Source organism: Chiloscyllium plagiosum, chromosome 18 (assembly GCF_004010195.1).
Source record: "Chiloscyllium plagiosum isolate BGI_BamShark_2017 chromosome 18, ASM401019v2, whole genome shotgun sequence".
In the NCBI taxonomy this organism is placed as follows: domain Eukaryota; kingdom Metazoa; phylum Chordata; class Chondrichthyes; order Orectolobiformes; family Hemiscylliidae; genus Chiloscyllium; species Chiloscyllium plagiosum.
Genome location: NC_057727.1, coordinates 64162065 through 64186866, shown reverse-complemented (window position 1 = coordinate 64186866; position 24802 = coordinate 64162065). Strand labels below are relative to the sequence as shown.

Here is a 24802-nt window from a genome sequence, read left to right as displayed (position 1 = left end):
TCTATACCATGAGTGGCTATTTTCTGTATTAACCTTTGATGTGGTATCTTACCAAATGTCTTCTGGAAATCCAAGTACACATGAATGTGGGGCCAAATTGCACACTAACTTCATTTACAGGTTTGCTGACAAAACCACCATTGAAGGTTGGATCTCAAACAACAAGACAGAACACAGGAAGGAGATCATCCTTACAATGTTAAATACTTTTAATATGAAGTTGAAGCTTCTGATGCTCCACCAATGTCAGCAAAATGAAGATGCTGGTCATTAACCTAGGAGGTGGAGTGGAGGACATGCCCCATTTGCAATAATGGTGCTGAGATGAAGTTGCTCAAGTTCCTGGGAGTGACGAACATGGTCCACCCATGTTGACAATACAATACAGTCAAGAAAGCACAGCAATGCCTCTACTTCCTCAGAAGGCTAAGGAAACTTGACACGTCCATAAAGACTCTTGTAAATTTTTATAGATGCATCATAGAAAGCCAACTATCTGGATGCATCACAATATAGTATGGCAACTACTCTTCCCAAGACTGAAAGTACTCCAGAGTTGTGAACATAGCCCAGTCCATCATGCAAACCAGGCTCCCATCCACTGACTTCATCTATACTTCCCACTACATTAGGAAAGCTATAATCAACGACCCTTCCCATCCCAGTTATACACTCTACCTCCCTCTTCCATCCGGCAGAAGGTATAAACGTTTGCATACACAAACAGATTTAAGAACAGCTTCTTTTTTGTGTTATCAGACTTTTGAATGGACCTCTTTAATGTTAATTCTGATCTCTCTCTGCATCTTCTCTAAAGCTGTAACATTGTACTATACAAGTGCATCAGAGTGCAGGATACACTTAATAGTAATCAAATCAAACCAAATATAGTGCATCTACAGGCTCTCCTTCATTAACAGCACAATTGGCTCCTTCAAAGAACTTGGCTCCCTTTCACAAAATCATGCTGACCCTTCCTGATTACATTGAGCTTTTCTAAGTATATTCCAGCTATAACCTCTAGTGATTGAATCTAAAACTTTCCCCATGACAGATGTTAAGCTAACTGGTCTCCCCTTCAGTTTGCTTAGTACTGTTTCCCTAGAGATTGTATTTTCATTAAGTTTCTTTCACTCTTCTACCTTCTGATTTATAGCTACTATTGAAATGTTTTTTGGATCCTCTACAGTGAAGACAAAGCAAAATATTTGTTCATTTCATTTCTTTATTCTTCATTATTTCCTTATCATTTAGAGGAAGGATCTTCTGGCTACTTGAGGGACTGCAACAAAGGTTTGCCACAACTGATTCCTGGGATGACAGAATGACATAAGAAGAGAATGGTTCGGACTATATTCACTGGAGTTTAGAATAATAAAGGGGAAATCTCACAGAAATCTCTGAATTCTAAAAGGATTAGACAGGGCAACTGCAGGAATGAGTTTCTTAATGATTGGGAAGTTCAGAAACGGGGGCTACAGTTTAAGGATATGGGATCATTTATGACTGAGATGAGGAGAAATTTCTTCACTAAGAAAATTGTGAGCCTGCGGAATTATCTGCCTTCAGAAATAAATTGAGGCTAAACATTTAATGTTTTCAAGGAAAAATTAGATATAGTTCTTAGGGCAAAAGGGATCAAAGGTTATGGAGAGAAAATGGGAACAGGGTGCTGAGTAGGAAGATCAGCCATGATCAGATTGAATGGCAGAATAAGTTTGAGAGGCCAAATGGCATACACCTAATATCTTTTAATGTTTCTATTTTTACTAACTCCCTAATCTCACTCTCTAGGGAACCAAAACTCACTTTACTTACTCTTTTCCTTTTTAAATATCTGTAGAAATGATTGCTTCCTCTCACACACTGTAATATCTTTCTCCTGATCAACCTTTTAGTCATTATCTGCCCTTTATCATATTCTAACGAATCATCTGACCTGCCATTCATCTTTGCACAGTTATTTGCTTTTCCTTAAGTTTGATGTTTTCCTTCCTTTTGTTAACCACAGATGGCGGTTTTTCTCTTTGGAATATTTATTTCCAGTAGTTCTCAGTATATTACAAATATTCCTTCAAAGGTCTGCCTTAACATCTCTACTGATCTATCCCCTAGCCGAGTATACTAGTTACCTCAGTTTGCTCAGCTTTCATGCCCATATAATTGGTCCTATTAACATTTAAAATGCTAGTTTTAGACTAAATCTTCACCCTTTTAAACCAGATATTACATTCAAACATACTATGACTGCTGCTACCTAGGAGTATCTTTATTCTGAGGTAATTAATTAATCCTGTCTCATTGAACAATACCAATTCTAATATAGCAGCATATTACTGGATTAGATTAGATTCCCTACAATATGGAAACAGGCCCTTTGGCCCAACAAGTCCACACCGACTCTCTGAAGAGTAACCCACCCACACATTCCTTTACTTTATATTTATCCCTGACTAATGCACCTAACAGTATGACAATTTAGCATGGTCAATTTACCTGAACTGCACACCTTTGGAGTGTGGGAGGATGCCAGAGGACCCAGAGGAAACCCACGCAGATGCAGGGAGAATGTGCAAACTCCACACAGACAGTTAGCCGAGGGGGGAACCAAACCCAGGTCCCTGGCGCTGTGAGGCAACAGTGCTAACTACTGAGCCACTGTGCTGATGCTGGAATCTACTGAAAACAGCAAATGCTGCAGATGATAGTGGGTGAGACAACATCCATGGAGAGAGAGCAAGCTAATGTTTAGATTTTAGATGACTCTTCATCAGAGCTGAAATGAAGTGCAGAGGGATAGTATTCATGCCGTACTTTGCTCGGGGGAGGGGGGCATTGTGTGAATGCCGGTGGAGAAAAGATGTTGATAATTCAGATAAAGTTATCGGAACTTTATCTGAACTATCAACATGTATTCTCAACCAGCACCCTCCACCCTCTACCTAGTTCCCCCCACCCTCCACTCCCCCTCCAGACTATAGCATAAACACTACCTCCTTCACACTTCACTTCAGCCTTGATGAAGAGTCAAATATAACCTGATCTCTGGTTGGTCCCACAAAGTTTCTTAGAGCAATACAACTTCAAAGGTATTCAATGAACTCCTCATTCAGGCCACCATTACCAATCTGAATCATTCTGTTTATATGTAAATTAGAATTACCCATGATTACTTTTGTTCTTTTTTCACATGTATCATTACTTCTTCATGGACACCTTGTCCATGGTGCGATTATAGATTGGAGACCTATAGACTTCTCCCATTAGTGATTTCTTTCCCCTATAATTCCTCATCTCCACTGAAACATTTTCCACTTGATCTCCTTAACCAAGGTAACCTCGAACTACGGCACAAATGCCATCTTTGATTAACAATGCTGTCCCATCATCTTTACATACCTTTCTATTTCTGTTGAATGTCATGTACCCTCCACCCCCCCCAACCCCCACCCCTACCCTTATGGTCTCATAATTTTATACATCTCAGTCATGTCCCTTGTCAGTCTCCTCTGCTTCAAAACAAGTCCAGTCAATCTAGTCTCTGCTCATAAACCCCTCCAGTCCTGGCAACATCCTGTTAAGTTTCTTCTGCACCGTCTCCAGTCAATCGCATCCCTCCTATAACATGAATTTCAGAACTGTACATCATAATATTCTATTTGAGCTCTAACCAAATTCTTGAACAGTTCCAGCATAACCTTCCTACTCTTAACCTCTATGCTTCAGTTAATAAAGGCAGGAATTGCATATATTATTGAATTTATCTGCATTTCCTGCTATCTTAAGGGATTGGTGGATATGCATACCAAGACTTCTTGCCTACCTGTCCATACAACTTGATATTTTGCTGTGCAAGCAAATCTAATGAGATAAGAAGAATGCAGTTGCATGAGAAAACCTGCCCTACCCACAACTGAAAATACCTCTTACTTTTAGGTCCACGCAATATCTCAGAAAAGAAAGAATCCACCTAAAATGTGTAAACTCTTGGTTTTTCCTGATAATTCATGCCAGGATTCATTTATAAAAACTCTGTATTTTCCTTCTTACAACTAAATATTTGTACTAAAACCTTTTGAACGAGCTGAGATGCTTTTAACAATCAAAATCACAGTCTTAAAGAATCACTGTCTTTCACTTTTGTTCGGTTGTTCTGACTTTTCTGAATATGTTTATGTAAACTGTAATGCTGTTTATATAATGGGAGCACTTATTTGAGAAGTAGCTTTGCCTGAAAACTCAGCAACTGGAAATAGCATTGATCAAAATACAATAGCTGGATTATCTCAGCTTCAGTTCCATATATTAATTTATGCTGCCAAACTCAAAATATGATTTGGAGATGCCGGTGTTGGACTGGGGTGTACAAAGTTAAAAATCACACAACACCAGGTTATAGTCCAACAGGTTTAATTGGAAGCACACTAGCTTTCGGAGCGATGCTCCTTCATCAGGTGATTGTCAGGACAATTGTGCTTCCAATAAAACCTGTTGGACTATAACCTGGTGTTGTGTGATTTTTAACTTTAAACTCAAAATACATTACTAATTTGTGAAGCACTGATTGAATAAGCAAAAGTATATTCAATTCAAACCAACTAAATTGGACAGGAGAGAAACAAAACAGAGATTGTACAGTTGATTGATGGAGCAACTCCCTAAAAAATCCAAAATATCTATTTCCTGCAATGTTCACCTGATCAACCTCAAATCCTTTTTCATGCATCTTAAAGTTTTGCACCTGTGCCCCAACCTGCTCATCAATTCAATCCCAGTTCTTCAACAGTTCAAATTTTAATTCTTATTGTCACATTTTAGTTATTTCATGGCTTTACTCTTCCTATGTTTGGAATCTTCTCTTGCAGTCAAGTCTCTGTTTATGTCACACCACCAGTTTGAGCCCACTTGCTTCAACCCATCAATGGTAGCCATATCCGCACAAATCCCATGTTCTTAAATTCCTTCGTGTACCTCTTCTTGACACTCCAAACTTTCACATCAGTTAACTTCTGGGTAACTGTACAATTGAACCCTCACCTCCACCTATGGACCCCTGAAAAACCAACTTGACTACCCTAACTTGCCCTACTAGGCACGGTGGCTCAGTAGTTAGTGCTGCTGCCTCACAGTGCCAGTGACCCAGGTGCGATCCCAGCCTCGGACGACTGTGTGTGTGGAGTTTGCACATTCTCCCCATGTCTGCGTGGGTTTCCTCTAGGTGCTCTGGTTTCCTCCCACAATCCAAAGACGTACAGGTTAGGTGGATTGGCCATACTAAATTGCCCATAATATGTAGTTTAGGTGCATTAGTCAGGGGTAAATGCAGAGTAATGGGGAATGGGTTTGGATGGGACATTAAAAAAAAGTGGGCGGCACGGTGGCTCAGTGGCTAGCACTGCTGCCTCATAGCACCTGGGTTCGATTCCAGCCTTGGGTGACTGTGTGGAGTTTGTGTATTCTCCCTGCGTCTGCATGGGTTTCCTCCTCGTGTTTTGGTTTCCTCAAAAATCCAAAGAAGTGCAGGTTAGGTGAATTGGCTATGCTAAATTGCTCATAATGTTCAGGGATGTGTAGGTTAGGTGCATTGATTAGGGGTGAATATAGGATAATAGGGTGGAAGAATGGGTCTGGGTGGGTTACTCTTCGGAGGGTTGGTGTAGATTTGTTGGGCCAAAGGGCCTGCTTCCATACTATAGGGATTCTATTCTATAACCCAACCTTACTAGAACTCACAACTCAAAACTTTTGAATTCTCTGGCTACCCTCTGACTCAATCTGACTTGACCACATGACCTGACTGCTTCTGACTCCCGATTTCCCCTAACCTGCTCTTCTCCAACTTGAACTGATTATACCCCATCACTTGACTTGTCCTTGAAACTCTCCTAACATCTCCCCTAATCCTCTGACTATTCTCCTAACTGGGTCCCATCTTCAAAGTTGATATGACTACCCTATTACCACCCGACCCAACTGCTAACATACTGCCTACCAGTACTACCTCCCACATCAACCACATGCGATCCTTCCCCCTTACTACTTATCTCATTCATCCTGATTCACTACAACACTGAAAAGCTGTGTAAATGAATTAATGTATTTAGTTTGAGAGTGAATAAACATTTAACAAAATAAAGCAGCTAATGCCATAAAAAGGTAACATGCTTTGACTTTTCATGATAATTCAGTACGAGGAAAGACTTTGATTTTAGATAGACTGCATTTTTTTAAGTGACCAGGTTCACTAGTTCCAGGCAGAAATGTGGAGCGGCATTGTTGCAAAAAGATGTAAGAGCAGGGTGGCAAACCAATGGTGATTACCACTCCTTAGAAGATTCAGGCCAATACATTTTTCAGCGGAATGAATGATAGTGCCCTGCAGTGGGAATTCTTGGCAGCATTCTCTTTTCTCACTCGAAAGTATTGAAGGCCGATGTTATTATCCCTCAATACTGACACCCTGGTTGAGGTTATTTAATTCAGTGCAGGATGAAGTTCATTTGACTCCTCTCTGCCTTGAATGGGCAACTCTGAATTCATTCCTACTGATTCAAGTGCATTCAATTTAAATAAAGAAGAAAAAAACCTACACTCTATGAATTCATCCTATGACTATCTCTGCTAATTTGATTTCCCCAATGTACATGAAGATTAAAGTTACCTGTGTATAGTGTACTGCCTTTGTTACACATACTCATCATTTCCTGATTTATTCTCTTCCTTACCGTATAGTACTGGTATCTACATTTTCTAACTGAGCATCAAGAGAACTTCTCAGCAAGTGTAAAAAAATCTTACCTTGAGTGTCTCTCCATCTGCATAAAGGACGTAAACCGTTATTTCTATGTTTTTCTGTACACTCTTTCCACCTCTCTCAAAATCTCCTCGTTCCAATGTCAGATACAAATCATTTCTGATGTCACCTGCAGGATAGTCACATAACATGCCCCAAAATGTTACTTTGATAAATTTAACAGGAATAGCGTAAAAATGATGGGTGAATTTGCAGGTCAACTACACTTAAACCACAGCAGTGAAGTTAATCTAAACAATGGATCGTGCAGGGTCGGTATCTGACTGAAAAGAAGCATGTAGTCAGTGAGATATATATGCCACTCCTACAGCTCAATGAACGACCCCACCTAAAATTCTAACCTACCTTTCTTTAGATACTGACTGCCATACTATGTAATCCTAGTATTTTCTGTTTCTTATATCTCCAGTAACTGCACTTTTTTGTTCCACTTATATAAACATGGCAAAATGTCTTACATGATTCTTTGCCAGCAATGTGGAAAGGAGAGCATGAAATGATTATGGTTGGTGAAGTATTGATGCTACATTACATTGCTGACTCTACCTAACGTTATGATTTATTATACATTTACAAAACATTAAGTCAAAATTGTTGAATTTCCACTGGAAAAATTGCCAAGCCAACTCATCTGGGGAAGTCAGTGGTGATATCCTTGGACAGTCCATATCACAGTAGAGGAGGTATTGGATGTATTAGAATAGATGAAGGTGGATTAATCTGCTGTCCTGACCAGATATATCCAGGAACCCTGCAAATGGCTAGAGAAGAAACTGCGGGGGTCCTGGTTGATATTTTTGCATTATTGTTAGCCACGGGTGAGGTCTCGGAAGACTAGAGGGCTGCGAAAGTTGTGCCATTATTCAAAAAGGGCTGCAAAGAAAAACCTGGGAAATACAGACCAGTAAGCCTAATATCTGTGGTGGGTAGGTTACTTGAGAAGATTCTGAGGGACAAGATATCCATGGATTTGGAAAGACAGGGTGTGATTAGGAATAGTCAGTATGGCTTTGTGTGTGGAAGATTATATCTCACAAATTTGTTAGAGTTCTTTGATGAAGTGACCAGGAAGGTTGATGAGGGCAGGACGGTACATATAGTCTACATGGAACTTTTGATAAAGTTCTACATGGATGGCTGCTCTGGAAGGTTAGATCGCATGGAATCCAGGGGGACCAGGCAAATTGAATACACAATTGGCTTAATGGTAGAAAGCAGAGGGTAATAGTGAAAGGATGCTTGTCGGACTGGAGGCCTGTGACTAGTGGTGTATCTCAGGGGTCAGTGCTGGGTCCATTGCTGTTTGTTATCCATGTCAATGATTTGGATGAGAACATATAAGGCATGACTAGTAAGTTTTGCAGATGACACTAAAATAGACGGTATCGTGGATAGTGAGGAAGGTTATCAGAAATTGCAGCGGGATTTTGATAGTCTGGGGAAGTAGGCTGAGAAATGGCCAATAGAGTTTAATATGTAAGTATGAGATGTGCATTTTGGAAAGTCAAACCAAAATAGGAGTTTCAATGGTGAATGGTAGGGCCTTAATGAGTGCAGTGGGACAGAGGGGCTTTGGAGTTCAGGCGCACGATTTGCTGAAAATGGAGTCACACATTGACAGGGCAGTGAAGAAGGCTTTTGGCACATTGGCCTTCAATAGTCAGGGCACTGAGTATAGAAATTGGGAAGTTATGTTGCAGTTGTACAGGACACTGGTGAGACTGCACTTGGAGTATTGTGTTCGGTTTTGGTTACCTTGCTAAAGGAAGGGTGTTATTAAACTGGAAAGGGTGCAGAAGAAATTTGCAAGGATGTTGCGAGGACTGAAGGGACTGCTATGGAGTGCCATTGGACAAGTTAGGACCTTTTTCTTTACAGCGTAGGAGACTGAGGGATGAGGTCTTATAGAAGTGTAAGATCATGACAGGAATGGATAGGGTGAATGCACTCAGTCTTTCACCCAGGGTTGGGGAATTGAGGACTAGAGGCCACCAGATTAAGATAAAAGGGGAAAGAATAAATGGGTACCTAAGAGGCAGCTTTTTTACACAGAGGGTGACATGCACTTGGAATGAGCTGCCAGCGGAAGTGGTTGAGGCGGGTATATTAACAACATTTAAAAAGCATTTGGACAAAAACATGGATAGGAAAGGTTTAAGAGAATGTAGGCCAAGTGCAGGGAAAGGGGGTTGGCGTGGATGGACATTTTGGTCAGCACAGACCAGTTTGGGTCGAAGGACCTGCCTCCGTACTATAGGGCTCGATGACTTGATATTGCATTTCTGGTTTATGAAGTTGCTCGGATAGTTGAGAGTAACCGTGTTTGGTGTAGGCTGTTCCAACAATTAATTGTGCCTCATAATTCCAAAACAATCCTTTTAAGTATTTTTAAAAACCTGTATATAGCCCTTTTACTGCAATATAAAAAAGATGGTGCTAATGTCTCTATGAGGTAATCTTTCCTTGTAGTAATAAAGAGATAGATAAATGGTAGTTCTGAATGTTGTTCAAAACATTTCATGTTTTTTTTAACTTCTGATCCATACAGCAGGGATATGTTACTCTGAAGTTCTGATTGTGATTCTGAATGTCTACACGCAATTCCAATGCAGATATGGGAGTTTGAGAAGGAACTGCCCAAGATGTACAACCACTTCTATTTTATTAGAAGCAAATCTTAAATAATGTAAGCCAAGTGGACAATTTTTCAGAATCCCAAGCCAGTCCTTATAGCCCTATTAGGTACTCAGTCACAGTAAACTGAGAGTTAATAATTTGAGCTCGATGTGTGGCAGATAGCTTCTCTGTACAAATGGTTTATCAAAAGTAGTAAATAGATGGTCATATGTAATTTTGTTTCTGGCTAGTGATCAGTAGGTACGTTAAACATATTACAAGGAAAATACAGCGTAATAATGGACCATTTGGTCCAGATACTTAGTTGGTGTCTATATTCTGTGCGAGTTGACATGGAGAAAGATCCTTGGATTTTTGCAATTTCATGTCAACACTTTTGTTTCCAGTGTTTGTCAATTGTTTTTGGTTCTTTGTGATTCACAATCATTTTCAGTCAATTTAAAATAATCAACCATTTGAACAAAATCATCTTCCGTGTATTGATTGCAGCAAGTTTAAAGTTTAGTTACTTTTTATTTGAGATTGATAATTCCAGTTACACTGTTTTCAAATCATCTCTGCAGTTCTCTCTGAATACGAAGTTGGAAGCTCTGAATTTACAAGAAAATGAAGATATACAATTTTTGGGGTCTCTGAGCTGGCCTTGGTTTCCAGTTGTCTTTCACTTAGTTGAGGAATCAGTGAACATGGGAGTTTACAAGTCTCTGATTTAAATTTTGACACACATATACAAGAAAAAAATGTCTCAGTTTCAATTTAACTCTGGTAAAGCAAGGCCCAGAAAGATCTCAGATAGGAAATGTACATGATGGTGGGCTCCTGATTCTTAATCTTGCCAACAAATGGGTGTGGTATGTTTGAGGAAAGATTGAAAGACTTAAATTGCTTACATATCTGGACAAAAGGAAGTGTAACTAAAACCTATTAGTTTCTGCAATGGGGGCTATTTCCTTCTTGCTAATTTGCTCCCATTAACACTGTAAATAAACAGTTCCTCAGAAGTTCTGAATGCAACTTTACCAATAGGTTTTCCTCCGATGTCATAGGTGAATGGACTCAGTGAAGACTGTTAGGTTAACTTGTCCATGCTGACAGTTAAGATAATGGTTCCTGTGCAAATGGTTAGACACTCGGACCTACCCTCCTAATTTTAATGCCTGTGTACTCTGAAATCATTTTGTTTGCATCATTATGTTCCAATGTATTGCAATCTAGTATAATGAATGGAATACAGTATTATGCCTGCAATTAGAGCCAGGTGAAATGAAATAGTTTGTTCCCTGCCTCCAGGAGTCCAATGTTGCGTACTGGTCACAAAATATTCCTGAATAAGCAAAGAGAGCTTAAATAGATTGCAAACTGGTTTGGCAGCAGAATGCAAAAGATAATGGTGGATGGGTAAGAGTCTATGGGGAGGGGACACTGACCTGTAAATTTTGACCAGCCTCTGCTCCGGATCCATTACTTGGCTTGAAAATAATGTGGAGGAGGATGCCTCTAATAATATGATTAAAATCAAATACACATATTTTCATGCCTCACTGTGTTCACTTTTACAGCTCCAAAACCTGGCCAGTATCTGCTGTGCAATTGTTAACACAAATAATACACTAAATTGAGGAATCTTAGCCAATTTTGTCCGTACAAGCCCAGAGGATGTTATAGTTAAGTGTTGTAAGCCAGATTAAGTCAGCCTACTCAGGATAAAAACAATGAATCTGGGAGCCTTGTAGTTTGATAAATTTATGAAATCATCAAGGAAGGTTCAACAATGCACAATTACAAAACCCAGGCTGTGGAGATGTTAGTCCACCCAAAAAAGTGCAACCATTGCACCACTTAGCAGTAAAAGCACTTAAAATATGAACATTATGAAGCTGAACTTGTCCATAATAGAATACTGTTAACAAACTTGGCATGCATGGTCACCCTAATATCCCCATCATTCACTTGTCATTTGAATATTAACATATGTTGACTTAAAATGCCAATAATGCTGCTGAAGATAAAGTTAATATACACAAATTTCATGATAACCTTTCTATATCTATGTAGATGCCAGGGAGAATTTTGTTCATGTGCACTAAAACTGACATAGTACATGGGTTTGTGCTTTGAAGCAAAGGAAATATCTTTATATTCAACCGCACAATGCAGTATTTAGCTACTTTCAAGTATTTACCTACTTTCTACTCGTCTTTATAAATTGGAACAAACAAACTCATAGGTGCAGTAAAATGAACAGTGACATTTACACTTCATGTTTGAGACAAGAAGAAATCTGAACAGTAGTGTTTAGTGTAAAATATTTGAAATACTTGATTATGCCCAATTTACTCATGTATCTTTCCTAATTGGTAAAATCAACAATGCAGGGACTGAGAGTGTGCTGACAAATTAGAAATGAAATAATGGTAGTACTGCTTCAGGAATACTATAATTTTATAAGACTAGAAAGTACAATACTTGCAGCCAATACTTTTGAGCTGTCAACACACATTTCTGGTTTTAAACTTTCTTTCATTACAAAATAAAGAACAATTCCATCTGAACTCATTAATTATTCATCCAATACAGTCTCACAGAATAGCTTGAACATGCTGTGGCTGTTCTGAGTCAAGGACTCTAACTTTTTTGTTGGGTTTTATTAAAATATTTCGTAACTTGCTGTGTTCTATAGAGTCCAAAGTTGTGAAGATTCTATCACAATAGTATTATGAAAGGCAGTTGTTTTAGAATAAATAATGTTTAAACATGGTGTGGTGATCAATGTTCAAATGCAAAGAACTGCCCTAGATGTGCGGTACTCTTCGAAATGAAGAATAATCCAATAACATTGAATGGAATCTTTTGCTTCAGCAATCAGTAGCACAATGACAACAAATAGAATCAAATAATTCTACAGTACAGAAAGAGGCCATTCGACCCATCATGTCTGTACTGGTTCTCAAAACAGCTACCCAACTGATCCTATTCTCAAACCCTATCTCCATAGCCCTCTAAGTTCATCAATTTCAAAGATACATCCAGTTCTCTCTTGACCTTGCTGGGTAATCTGTTTCCACCACTTTCCTAAGCAGGCGTTCTAATTCAATTCTCTGAGTAAAGAACTCAACACTCCTTATCTCACTCCTAGCTCTTATGCTGAAATTGTGACTCCCAATTAATGACATACCAACTGGTGGAACAGTTTCTTCTTTATCCTGTCAAAATTGTTTGTAATTTTGTACGTCATAATTTTAAGGTCATCTCTTAATAGTCCTTGCTTCAAGCAGAATAAGCCCAGTTTCTAAAATCTTTCCTTGTATCTAAAACCCCTCAACCCTGGTATCATTCTAGTAAATCTCCTTTGCATTACCTCCAGGGCTTTAACATAATTCCTTAAATAAGGCACCCAGAGCTGAACACAATATTCCAAATGTTGTCTGACCAAGATTTGTAGAGGCGTAGAAGCATAATCTATGCTGCTATTTATAAACCTAAGGATCTTATAAGTTTTCTTAACAACTGTTTCAACTTGCGTGGCTACCTTCAGAGAATTATACATGCGAGGTCCCTCTGATCCTGGACTCCCCTGAAAGTTATACCATTGAGTCTGTATGGTTTCTTTATGCTTTTTCTACTACTGATTTGTAGAACGTTACTGTTCTATTCTTCATAGTAAGCAAAAGCTAATTCACACACTGTTAGTGTGCTATTGGTCATTTTAGGACAATTGCCTCACATTTCTTTGCATTGAAATTCATCTGCCAGGTGTCTTCGTATTTGGCCTATATTTATCTTATCCCATATAATGGCCCCCATCAGTTTTCCCACCGTCAACGTCAAGGTTTCCTGGGTTATCTTTTGCCCCTTTCTTAAACATTAGTGCCACATTTGTATTCCTCCAGTCCCCAGGACTAATCCTATGTTCAGACAGGCCTGGCCATTTCCTTACGGGGTCCACGCTATCCTTCACTAATCTTTTACTATTAACATGCTTGAAGAACAGTTTACTATTTGTTTTATTGCAACCTGCTCTCCTTTCCTCAAGCTTCCTCTTAGTCTTCCTTATTCTAGCCTTAGCCTTTCTCATGTATTTAAATACTCTTTCAGATTTCTATTGCTATTACATTCTGGTAAGCATCATATGCCTCCTTTCTCTTCCTTATTTTCTCATCAATATTCTTAATCATCCAGGGTACTCTAGCTTTGGACATCCTGTATTTATTTTTTATCGCTATGTACTGAGACACTCCTTTATCTCCCTTTTGAAAGTTCTTCATCCATTTTTCATCCACCAAAGTACATTTCTAATCACCCTGCTCCAGTTCAACTTCTGGATCCCTAAAATCTGCCCTTTTCCAGTCTGGGATCTTAATCCTTGATTGATTTTTTAAATCCCTTTCTAACTTAATATTGAACATTATTATATTATGATCACTATTTCTGAAATGCTCTCTCACTCTGACATTCTTCACTTGGTCTGCCAAGGACCAGATCCTGCACAGTTCATTCTCTGGTGGGACTGGAAATATAATATACACGTTTCATGAATTTCTTCCCTTCTATGCCCCACAAACCACCTTTTTTTGCCGTCTTCTCTCGGGTAATTAAAATCACCAACTATCACAACCCTAATTTTTCTGTAGATTTCCATAATCTGTCTGCAAATGCTCTCTCTGTTTTCTGACCATTATTTGAAGATCTACATACCCAACAATGTCACCACTCCTTCTCTGTTTCCTCACCTCCAACCATGGATATTCTAATTCAGGAACTGCATTGTGTTCAAGTTATGATACTACCTCTGATCGAGAGTTCTACACCTTTTTTACCCACCCTGTTTCTACTAAAAACCTTATAACCCGGATGTTAAGTATCCAGTCCTGTTCTGCCTTGAGTCACATTTCTGTCGATGCTACTATGTCATATCCCCCAGAGCAATTCCAGTTCCCCAATTTTGTTCACTATTCTCTGTGCATTTATGTACAGTCAATTTAATTCTGCCCTTATTCCTTTCTATAGTGAGTGGCAAGCCATTAACCAAAACTGGTCATTGTTCTAAAACGACCAATAGCACACTAACAGTGTGTGAATTGGCTTTTGTTTATTATGAAGAATAGAACAGTAACTTTCCGCGAGTCATCATTCTGCGAGTCAGTGTGAATCACTGTTGCTTGAAATAAGAAATAACACAGCAACATGTCAAGGACTATGTACTGACGGATGTACCAAAACTTGGGGCAACTGCTGTCAAGGCTGCCGAGAAAGACAGCCATCTAGGATCTTTCTGCCAAAGTATAATGAGGGTCCGTTCTATTATCAGATCCTCTCAGTGCCTCAAAATGAACATAAATAGTTTCCTGCATTAGTAGACAATGTCTTTGTTTTTGCAACTGTCGAGAAGCTCTGAGAAATATCAAAATTCTATTATTTGTTTTTTTTCTGTCTGGAAAGACAGTACAGAACTGACGTGGAGACTTTGTATGTACTAACAGATGATTTTTAAATGAATAAGCTATATTTTTGAAATAAAACAAAATATAGCAACAGTAGGTCACTGTTTGCAATGAGAAAAAACACAGTAACAAGTTTGAACCACTGTTGTTTCCAGCGAGCAACAGTGCAGGTTACAGTTGCAATGAACAACAGAACTGAATTGCATGGTTGTCACTTTGGACCTGTGAAATCCAACTTGCACAACAAACAGTAGATTCCACATACCAGTACCCTAAAGTCTCTTAGTGGAGGTGTTTTGTAGTGGAGGTGTAGCATCAAATGTTTTTATATCAATGGTAATAGCTTCTAAAAAGGATTCTTTTTCAATTTCTCAATTTAATTGAGAAATTGCAGCATGATTTCACCATCCGTGGTCTATGATTCTAAGATCTGGCAAATTCTGAAGCTATTCTTCAACATTAAATCAATAGCTTTGTTAGGCCCTTATAAAGAAAACTATCTTTTTTGGCATAAAGTTAATTTATGATGGTGCAAGAAAGCTATGGTTTTAGAGCATTTGAGGTAACACTCAATTTTTGAAATATATGCAATGCAGCCAATGTAGTCCAGCCTTAGGGGAGTAAAATGGTTTACTGAAGTAAGTGAAGTAACCTTGATATGAATATTACTGTGTGCATGCTCCTGAAGTGCAATGTATATTTATGAAAAATGCAAGCAGCGAACACTGCAAAAAAACAGGCATTGGGGACTTACACCCTACTATCTTCATCTCTGCAGCAGAGAAAAAGAAGGAAGGGAGGGGTTATACAGATTGAGTTTGACATTAGTCAACAGAACATTATTCACAGCATGACACACATTTTAGCAAACAATAGAAACTGCATGAAAGTTCAACATTGTTCCATTAAAAGGATAAGACAGATTATTGAGACTGAGACTAAGACACAAATAAAATTTGAATCATATCAAGTACAGTAATGACCAAAACATGCTCATAGCTCCACCTTAATTACTGTTGTAAGGTACCAAAGTACATACATGGAGGTCATTCCCAATCCATGTCATTAGAAGTTTTGAATCTATCAATCAGTCATACAGTTAATTTATTTAGCAAGTTCCACAAAACTGACTGCTCAAATTTCCAAATACTTTCTAATTGTCATTTGGCTGCTTCACTTAGTGTTAAAGCAAACATCTATTAAAACAAAACAATATAAATATATAATTCCAAATCAAATCACTAAAATTATTCAGCAAATGTGTTAATTTTTAAACAGCTATAAATAATTTTCCTGTGTATAGCTCTATCTGAGCCTAAGGGTGAAATTAAAAGTTCATCTGAACCTTGCACTTAACACTTCTGGCTTTTATAAGGAATTATTTGAGTCCATGAGAATCAGAGCAGGAGACAGGAGAGAAAGTAGGGTTAAAGGACATTTCACAGGTGTTAACTTTCTTTCTGCACACATTGTATCTATGTCATACCAATTCCCTTATTAAACTACATAGATGCATGACTCACAGGAGCCTGGAAGCAATTATACAGATTTTGCTCTGAAATAAATTCTTCTCAAAAGAGTTTAATAGGACCATAGTTAGAAATAAGGGGAAAATATAATACACTAGGGCAATCTGAGGCATATGATATATAAACACAACGAACAGGGATGTTTATTGGCAATTATGTCTTTCATCCTGCAAGTATTGATGCAATTTAGAGATATTTCCATAAACATTCAGACAATGCCTTGGTGGGCATACAACACAACCACATCTAGTCCTTATACAGTTATCACAACTTGGTGTTGTAGCTTCATTCTGGTGTGCTGATTGTCGTTGTGGATGTTTCCATATAATTTATTTTATATATGTTGTTGTTTGGAATGATGATTTCTATCAGAGTCATCATATGTATGTTAGACGGTTGATGATATGCAGTTCAGATTGTCATTTACTTCTTCGCATGATTTGACAGTTGATCATGAAAATGTCATGTGACCTAGTCTGGACACCACGACATAATGTGAACCCAAATTCCCATATGTAAATCTCAAACTTGTCGTTTTGCCCTTATTCAAGTTGCTACTTTTCTGTATGCTCATTGATCATGCTCTTTTACCATTTTCTCCCTTTCCAACAATACATCGTGTATACAAAATTGGATGGTGATGCTGTGTGGATGAAAAACTGTATGGATTATTTTTCCAAACATGAGAGCTGTCACTGAGGGCAAGCTATCATCTAGAGCATGCAGATTTAACATAGCTATCAAAAATTTTTAAAGTCACTTTATCTTTAAGGATCGTGGAATTTATTGTATGGACAGTATGTTTTGTGAGACCATTCAACTGAGGGTAGTAAGGAGAAGAGTTAATACAATGAACACCCTCTTTCTTAGACATCTTTGAAGGATTCACTAGCAAACTAAAGAACCACTGTCAAACACAATGTAATACACCAATCGTACTAAATATCGTAGTTAATATGTCAACAACTGTGGCGGTTATAGTATTTTTGATTGGTTGTACAAAAGGGAATTTAGTGAAATAGTCAATCAACAAACTGTATTCATTTCAGTAGGCATGGAAAATATCACTTCACACTTGCATCAGTGCTCAGGAGGAATCTCATTTGAATGGAGAGATGCTCCCGATTATTAAGGTTGATGGAATTAACATGTTTCACATGACTTATGAGTTGACCCTGGGCTAATATATAGACTCATGTGCCAATCTCTTGGGAAAAGATCTTATAGAGGTCTAAATGACATGGGTTATGGTGAGAAATGCAGCAGAATTGAGCAAAAAATCCAGTGAATCATATCTTAATGTTAGGAACATCTTTTAATTCATCTGGTGTTCAAATGAAATTCTTCTAGACAGTGGTGAGTTGCTTATTAAGGGTGGGGGGAGCTGATGCTTGTTAACAACCTTATTAACTGCACATCTTGCCTGAGTATTATGCAGCTTCCTATCTTACATTTGCTGCAAGTGAACTAGAAATCAAGAACTCTTGACAGGGAGGTCAGAGCAGGGACCTGGTTGATTTCAGTTCATCACTGCCTGTGAAGAGCTCCACATTGATCACAATGCAACAGCATCTCCAGGCACAATCCATGGGAAGCAGCTACAGACAACCACTGCCCACAGACATTGGCATCTGATAATTGTCAACTCCTCAGCATCCTCACAACATCTCTCCAAAACACTTGAAGGATGTTTAGGAAGTACAGACATACATTGCAAGATGCATTTGCACCTAGCATTTAAAAGGCTGCTGCAAGGACACTACACTCAAGGACATACACCCAACTCATGATTGGTCCAGGGCTGATTCCTTGCTGACTTCGTGTTTGCGCAGTTATCACCAACCTGTATGTTTGTGGCAGCACGGTGGCACAGTGGTTAGCACTGCTGCCTCACAGCGCCAGAGACCTGGGTTCAATTCTCGCCTCAGGCAACTGTCTGTGTGGAGTTTGCACATTCTCCCCGTGTCTACGTGGGTTTCTTCCGGGTGCTCCGGTTTCCTCTCTCAGTCCAAAAAAATGTGCAAGTTAAGTGAATTGGCCATGCTACATTGCCCATAGTGTTAGGTGAAGGGGTAAATGTAGGGGAATGGGTCTGGGTGGGTTGCTCTTTGGAGGGTCGGTGTGGACTTGTTGTGTCGAAGGGCCTGTTTCCACACTGTAAGTAATCTAATCTAATCTTTGCAGCAACCATGATTTGCCTTGTTGATCAGTGCTTCTGTCAGAACCTAAAGGTTATCAGTACTACCCAACTTCGAGTTTCATATCATGGTGGGAAGGGGGACTTCTTGCTGGACAGCACACCAGCTGTCAATCTAACACCTGCAACAGCATGTGCCCTCTGATTGCATGGCAAATCACAGTCCATGATTATTTAAGCAAATGCAACTTGTTAGAAAGTAGGTATGAGTTAGTCCTCAATCCTGTCAACGGAAGAGGTCATTGTTGATCAGGAGTGCTGGTACTGTCAAGCATGGGCACTGTTTGCACACAACACAGGGGTTTGGCCATGGACAGATGCCCATATGGGCGAGCCATGTTAGGAAATATGTCCCACTACAGTCTAGAGAGTGGGCAATGGTAAATCCTGGAGGGCCATCATAAGCAGTCAGGGGAATTGTGTATTCCTAGCTGAGGAGCTGGGAAGACAGTGGTCAGTGTTTGGTCAGTTATGTGAAGGGGATGTTTGTTGAAGGTGGTGAGAGGTCTGGACTGAATACAGTACAGGGGGTCAGCACGTTGAATGATGGGGATGGTGTACAGTAAAGGGGAGGGCTCAATGTTAAAAGTGAGTGGAGGTGGTGAGGGAAAGCAGAGCATTTGTTCAGTTGAGAACAAGATTGGTGACAGTGGCGGGTGGAAGGGGGATTCAAGGTAAATAGGCGGAGTATTGCAATACAGTATCAGAAGGTATGGTATGCTACATGAGTGGAGATTATTGACTGTGACCACTGCCACGGCTTTCACTGGACCACAATGGGCATCAGTAAGGTATAATGTCAGGTTCAGGCGGCATGAAGGAACACTGGATGCACAGTTCATTGTGGTGGGTCTCCATATGGGCTGCCAAGTAGTGCAAGGTACCTGTTGACCGGGCAGAGCCTGATGCTAATAGCGTTCAGCACAAGTTGTGTTCATTACTGGCTGTTCACTAGACACTAAGTGCAACTGGAAAATGGTTAGGACAATGCTGACAGTGGATGGAACAGTGTCAGTTTGATGGGTGGAATCACACATTCCACAACTGCTGGATGGTAGGACATTAGGGTGCATATAAGTTAAGCATAACATTGTAAACTTCAGCTACATTTCGTTTGCAATAATTTAATTATCCATTTGCAATAGCTGCATGTATGGTTAGTGCAGTCAAAGGCAATTTGCTCCATGCCACTGGTTCTTGAAAATTGGACATTGCTACTAACTTCTGCATCATTAAGATGTCAATGAGTTAAAGAGAGGTGAATGCTAGTCAAAATCAAGCCATAACTTCTCACATGTGCAGGGACACTGTGGGAGATGGAGATGATTATCATGTAAATATCACAATGGACTTGGTTGAATGCAATTATAACTTTCAAGGCTCATGTGGGTCTGGGATGCGAAGAGGTTGGACCACAGCAGTCACTCCCTTTTTGATGTAATGAGTTAGTTACTAGCTGATGCAGCACCTTACCAAGTTGCTGCATACATTGTAACTGAAGCTGAATGAATGGTGAAAACATGATCCTCATTATAGGGACACTGCATGTCTCACCATATGGATGACTGTTCAGCCATCATCTGCGGGGTATGCCACCACTTATTGTTCTCAGAGCTAAGTATTTGGTTGTTCCTTATGTCCCCAAAATGGATCATTGCCAGAAAGAATCATACACCCAGCCACTGGCAAGATGTTAGTCTGTGGCTGCCTTCCTAAGAAGGCAAAGGTAGATTTGGAAGGAACAGAGCCAACAGCAAGTCCATGAACACCAGCAAGTCTCTGCAGAGGCCAAGGAGCACTCAGGTTAGGCAGCTGTCACAGCTGAAGCCCTCTCCAGATGTGTAGAGTTCACAGGAGGAGCAGAACGTTTTGCCTCCTGACTGCATTTTCTTGGGATGAGCGAGGCACAGTGTGGATTGAGCTTGTATGTCCCAGGACACTGTACGGAACTTTGCTGGATATTAGAGTAAACCTTACAGCTCCAAGAGCGGGAGGCCATCTCATTCTTACTCCGAACCTCTACATCACTAGCTCCTTCAAGGGATCGACAGTTGACCTGTGCATGATTTCTCAGTCATGCACAAACAGATCAGACAGTGATCGATGTGCAAAATCACACCAGTTAATTTTGTTTCTCCATGACGCAGTCAATGCTGTAGTCCGAGCCTTGGGTTCTGAAACATGGCTGGCTTCCCTCAGGTGCAAAGGGCCGTCGTCTGCAGACACTTGGCACTGAGAGGACTGTATCACAACACTGAGGAATTCATCATGTGGAAGAGATTCAATTCATGTGCAAATGACCTGTAATCACTGTTACCACTTACAGGAGGTACGTGCCTACTATCCTGAAATACTCTTTTGTACCTGCCAGATTAGAGGGTTCTTACGCCCCAACATGGATCATTGCCAGCAAGAATCATACATCTAGTCACTGGTAAGATGTTGGTCTATGGCTGCCTTCCAGCTGAATTAGAAGGTTGCTTACTTTGGGACAAGGATCACCCACTGTGATCATGGCTGATGACATCATTACACAACCCCGAATGATGTGTAGTGCAGTTACAATGTCACCCATGCTTCTACCAGGTCCATGGTAGTGCAGATGACAAGGCTGCTGAAAACATGGTGCTGCTGCTAAGACAAGTCTGCAGGCGAGGGAGTCCTCCAGTATAGTCCAGACACAGTGTGCTTGCTGCATCATCTGAGCATGTTGCACTTTGCACAACTGGAACAGACAATGAGGAATTATATTGGCTGCTTAGGAACTGTGAAAACAAAAGCAATCTTGAGGAAGAGGACAAAGACACTGGAGACAAGGAACCTGTCCTTGTGCCTGATAAAGCTCAGTCTGGCATGACAAGCCAGACAGGACCTGACTGACAGCCAGTTTCAGTAGACAAGAATTGGGTACAGCATGCATTCTTGCATTGTAAAATAGTTGTTGGTCATCATGCCAGTATCTGGTTTACACTATGGAAGTGAATTGTATCCTCGATTTGTTTGGTTTGCATTCACTCTTGCTACCTGTAAATAAAAGCTCACCGTTGAAATTGTTTGATTGCTTGCCTGTGCATGATGTTCTCTTCCCGACAATAAGATACAGGTCTACAATGGACACTGAGTGATGGTGACTCAGAGAAGATGGTCAGATTTCACTAAGGACGGGTAAACTATATGGCCTGGTGTAAAATAGTGATGAAGGTGAGAGATTGGGGTTGTACTTGTGCGGGGGTGTCAACCAAGTCGATATGTACTGTGACCTTATAGCTGTTGTGCTATTTTGCTGCCAGTGAAGGGCAACAATGAAATGCCAAAGCTTTATTGTAGCCTTTTAAAGATGGTATGGATGGCAGGAATGTTGGTCTTTTGGTAGATATGAGTGATGAGCTGTTCTCAGAATGGTGGGTTGCAAAATGGGGGTAGAATTGGGCGAAAGGAGTGACAGGGGATGTGACATGTAGCTAATCAGGCAAGTTTGTCAAGATGCAGTGAGACAGCTCACTCAACCTCGCAGCAAAATCCTCCAGGAAACTCATGACACATAGCCAAAAAAATTCATAATATTCAGTCCTTGCTTTTTTATGCCCATATGACCTACATAGAAATGGCCTAACATGTCTTAACATAGACTCGTTTGCCTTTGAAGATTACATTATTGAAAAGACATAGTTTACCTAAGAATGACCAGAATTAATGTACCACCTCATGGACAAGTTGCATGTATTCAGGCCACCGTTGATGATCTATTTGAAATATTGCACCTGGATTTCAGCAGATGTAACTTACTGAATCTGCTCTGTTCAAATGTGAGAAAAATGCAATGTTGCAGTCTGAAATCATTGGTGTTGCAATGGGTTTAATACCTTGTGGATCATAAGAATATATAGATCCTGTATTCAGGGAGAACAATTAATGATGGTCCATCTGTTTCGGTGGTATAAGAAATGTCAGGTGTCAGTCCTGTGAAATTGTATTGACATATATGATAGATACAGGCAATATATGGGATATCAAAAGAAGCAGTGATGATGTCACACGAGCCAGTTTTTATCTTTATGTTGTTTCAGAAAAGTAAAGTAATGGAATCAACTGATATTTGAAAATAGAAAATGCTTCTTTAGTATAGAAAACACTATTGTTATTGTTTTAAACTGAATTTTGCTGTGTAATAGTTTCCTTAGATTGGAACTGCTCCTTCTGTACCTTTTAATTCTCCTTTATTTAGTTTTAAGCTGTCCTGGACTTTTGTAAACTGCTCTTATTTGAAAGAGGGAGAGAGTGGTTGAGTACAGCCAGTCCTTTTGTTTTGATTATAGTTTTAACTTCAGCTCTGAACTTGGACAGACAGATAGATGACTCTTAGGAAAAGTAATTTTCTTAACTGCCATGGTGATGCCACCTTTTGAGTCTTTGTTCTTCACAAACTAGTTGCCATGAGTAGCTTTCATTTCCCGCATAAATCATGATGCGGTTATGGTTCTCTATATGTTAGTCCATTTATCATATACCAGGGAGAGTTAGGTTCTTGTTGAGACAGATTTCTTAATGTTTACTGATTTACGGTACATTGTACTTACATAGAAGGGTACGACATAGGAACAGGCCCTTTGGCCGACAATGTTATGCCAAACATTACACGAAGTTAAACCAATCCCTTCTACCTGCCCTTGGTGCACATTCCTTCATTCCTTGTTTATTATGTGCATAGCTTTAGAGTAAAGGGAAGACCTTTTAGAATGGAAATAAGGAGAAACTCCTTCAGCCAAAGAGCGGTGAATCTATGGAATTCATTGCTATAGAAGGCTGTGGAGGTCAGATCGTTCAGTATATTTAAGAATGAGATAGATAGGTTCTTGAGTATCAAGGGTCACAGGGAGAAAGCAGAAGAATGGGGTCGAGAAAGCCATGACTGAATGGTGGGGCAGACTTGATGGGCTGAATGGCCTAATTTCTGCTCATATGTCTTCTGATCTCATCTGAAAGCCCCGTAAAATGTCCCTACCATATCTGCCTCCACCAATATCTTGGCACAACATGCTAGGCATGTACCACTCTCTGTGTAAAAAACTTGCCCCTCATATCTCCTTTGAACCTTCCACCTCTTACTTTAAATGCATGTCTTCTCGTATTAGCTATCTCAATTCTGGGGAAAAGATTCTGACTGTCAGTCCTACATATGCCTCTCATAATTTTATCAACTTATATCAGGTCTCCCTCAGCCTCCACCAGAGAAAACAACCCAAGTTTGTCCAGCCTCTCCTTATAGCTCGTACCCTCTAATCCAGGTAGCATCCTGGTAAACCTCTGCTGCACTCTCTCCCAAGTCTCCGCATCCTTCCTGTAGTGTGGCGACCAGAATTGAACACAATACTCTAAGTGCGGTCTAACCAAACTTTCATAAATCTGCAACATCACTTCATGACTCTTCTACTCAATGCCCTAACCAATAAAGGCAAGAATGCCACACACCTTCTTTACCAATCTATCTACTTGTGTGGTGACATTCAGGAAGCTATGGACTAGGACCCCAAGATCCCTCTGTTAAGGGTCCTGCCATAACTGTATAAAACTACATAATTGACTTTTTAAAAATATTAATTCACTGGATGTGGACATCACTAGCTATTTATTGCCATCCCTAATTGCCTAGAGGGTAGTCAACCACATTCCTTTGGGTCTGAAAACACATGTAGGCCAGACCAGGTAAGGATGACAGATTTCCTTCTTAGGAAGGCATTAGTGAATCAAATTTTTTTTTGACGATCGATTTCATGGCCATCATTATGCAGTTAATTCCAAATTTTTAATTGAATCCAAATTCTACTATCTGTCAAAGTGAGGTTCAAACCCAGGTTCCCTAATCATTACCAGAGTCTCTTGATTAATAGTCTAAAACTAATGCCACTAGGTCACTAAGTAACTACATTGATTCAGTGACACAGAGAGCGAGTCAAAAAGAGAAGTGAGTACTAGAACGTGCCTATCAGCCTGTCTGAAATCTATAAGATAATACATGGTGAATAATACTTAGATTGTGTGTAATCCAACTGAAAATCTTGATCAATAAAGAGGTGCAAATAGCAGAAAAAGTAATCTTTTCACTTCTGAGCTTTCTGTATGGTTTATGACATGAGTTTATAAATCTTAGTGCTGTGAGGAAGTATTTTTGGCTGCTGACAGCAAG

The 24802-nt window shown here is 39.7% G+C and overlaps 1 protein-coding gene across 4 annotated transcripts in view; it reads right to left on the bottom strand.

Annotated features, from left to right (window-relative positions):
• Positions 1-24802, bottom strand: part of dock3 (dedicator of cytokinesis 3) — a 918089-nt gene that overhangs the window by 362238 nt on the left and 531049 nt on the right. For all 4 annotated transcript variants that reach the window (XM_043708484.1, XM_043708482.1, XM_043708483.1 and 1 more), the window contains exon 15: positions 6799-6923. In XM_043708484.1, the coding sequence (XP_043564419.1) occupies positions 6799-6923 (125 nt within the window). The remainder of the gene's footprint in view (positions 1-6798; positions 6924-24802) is intronic.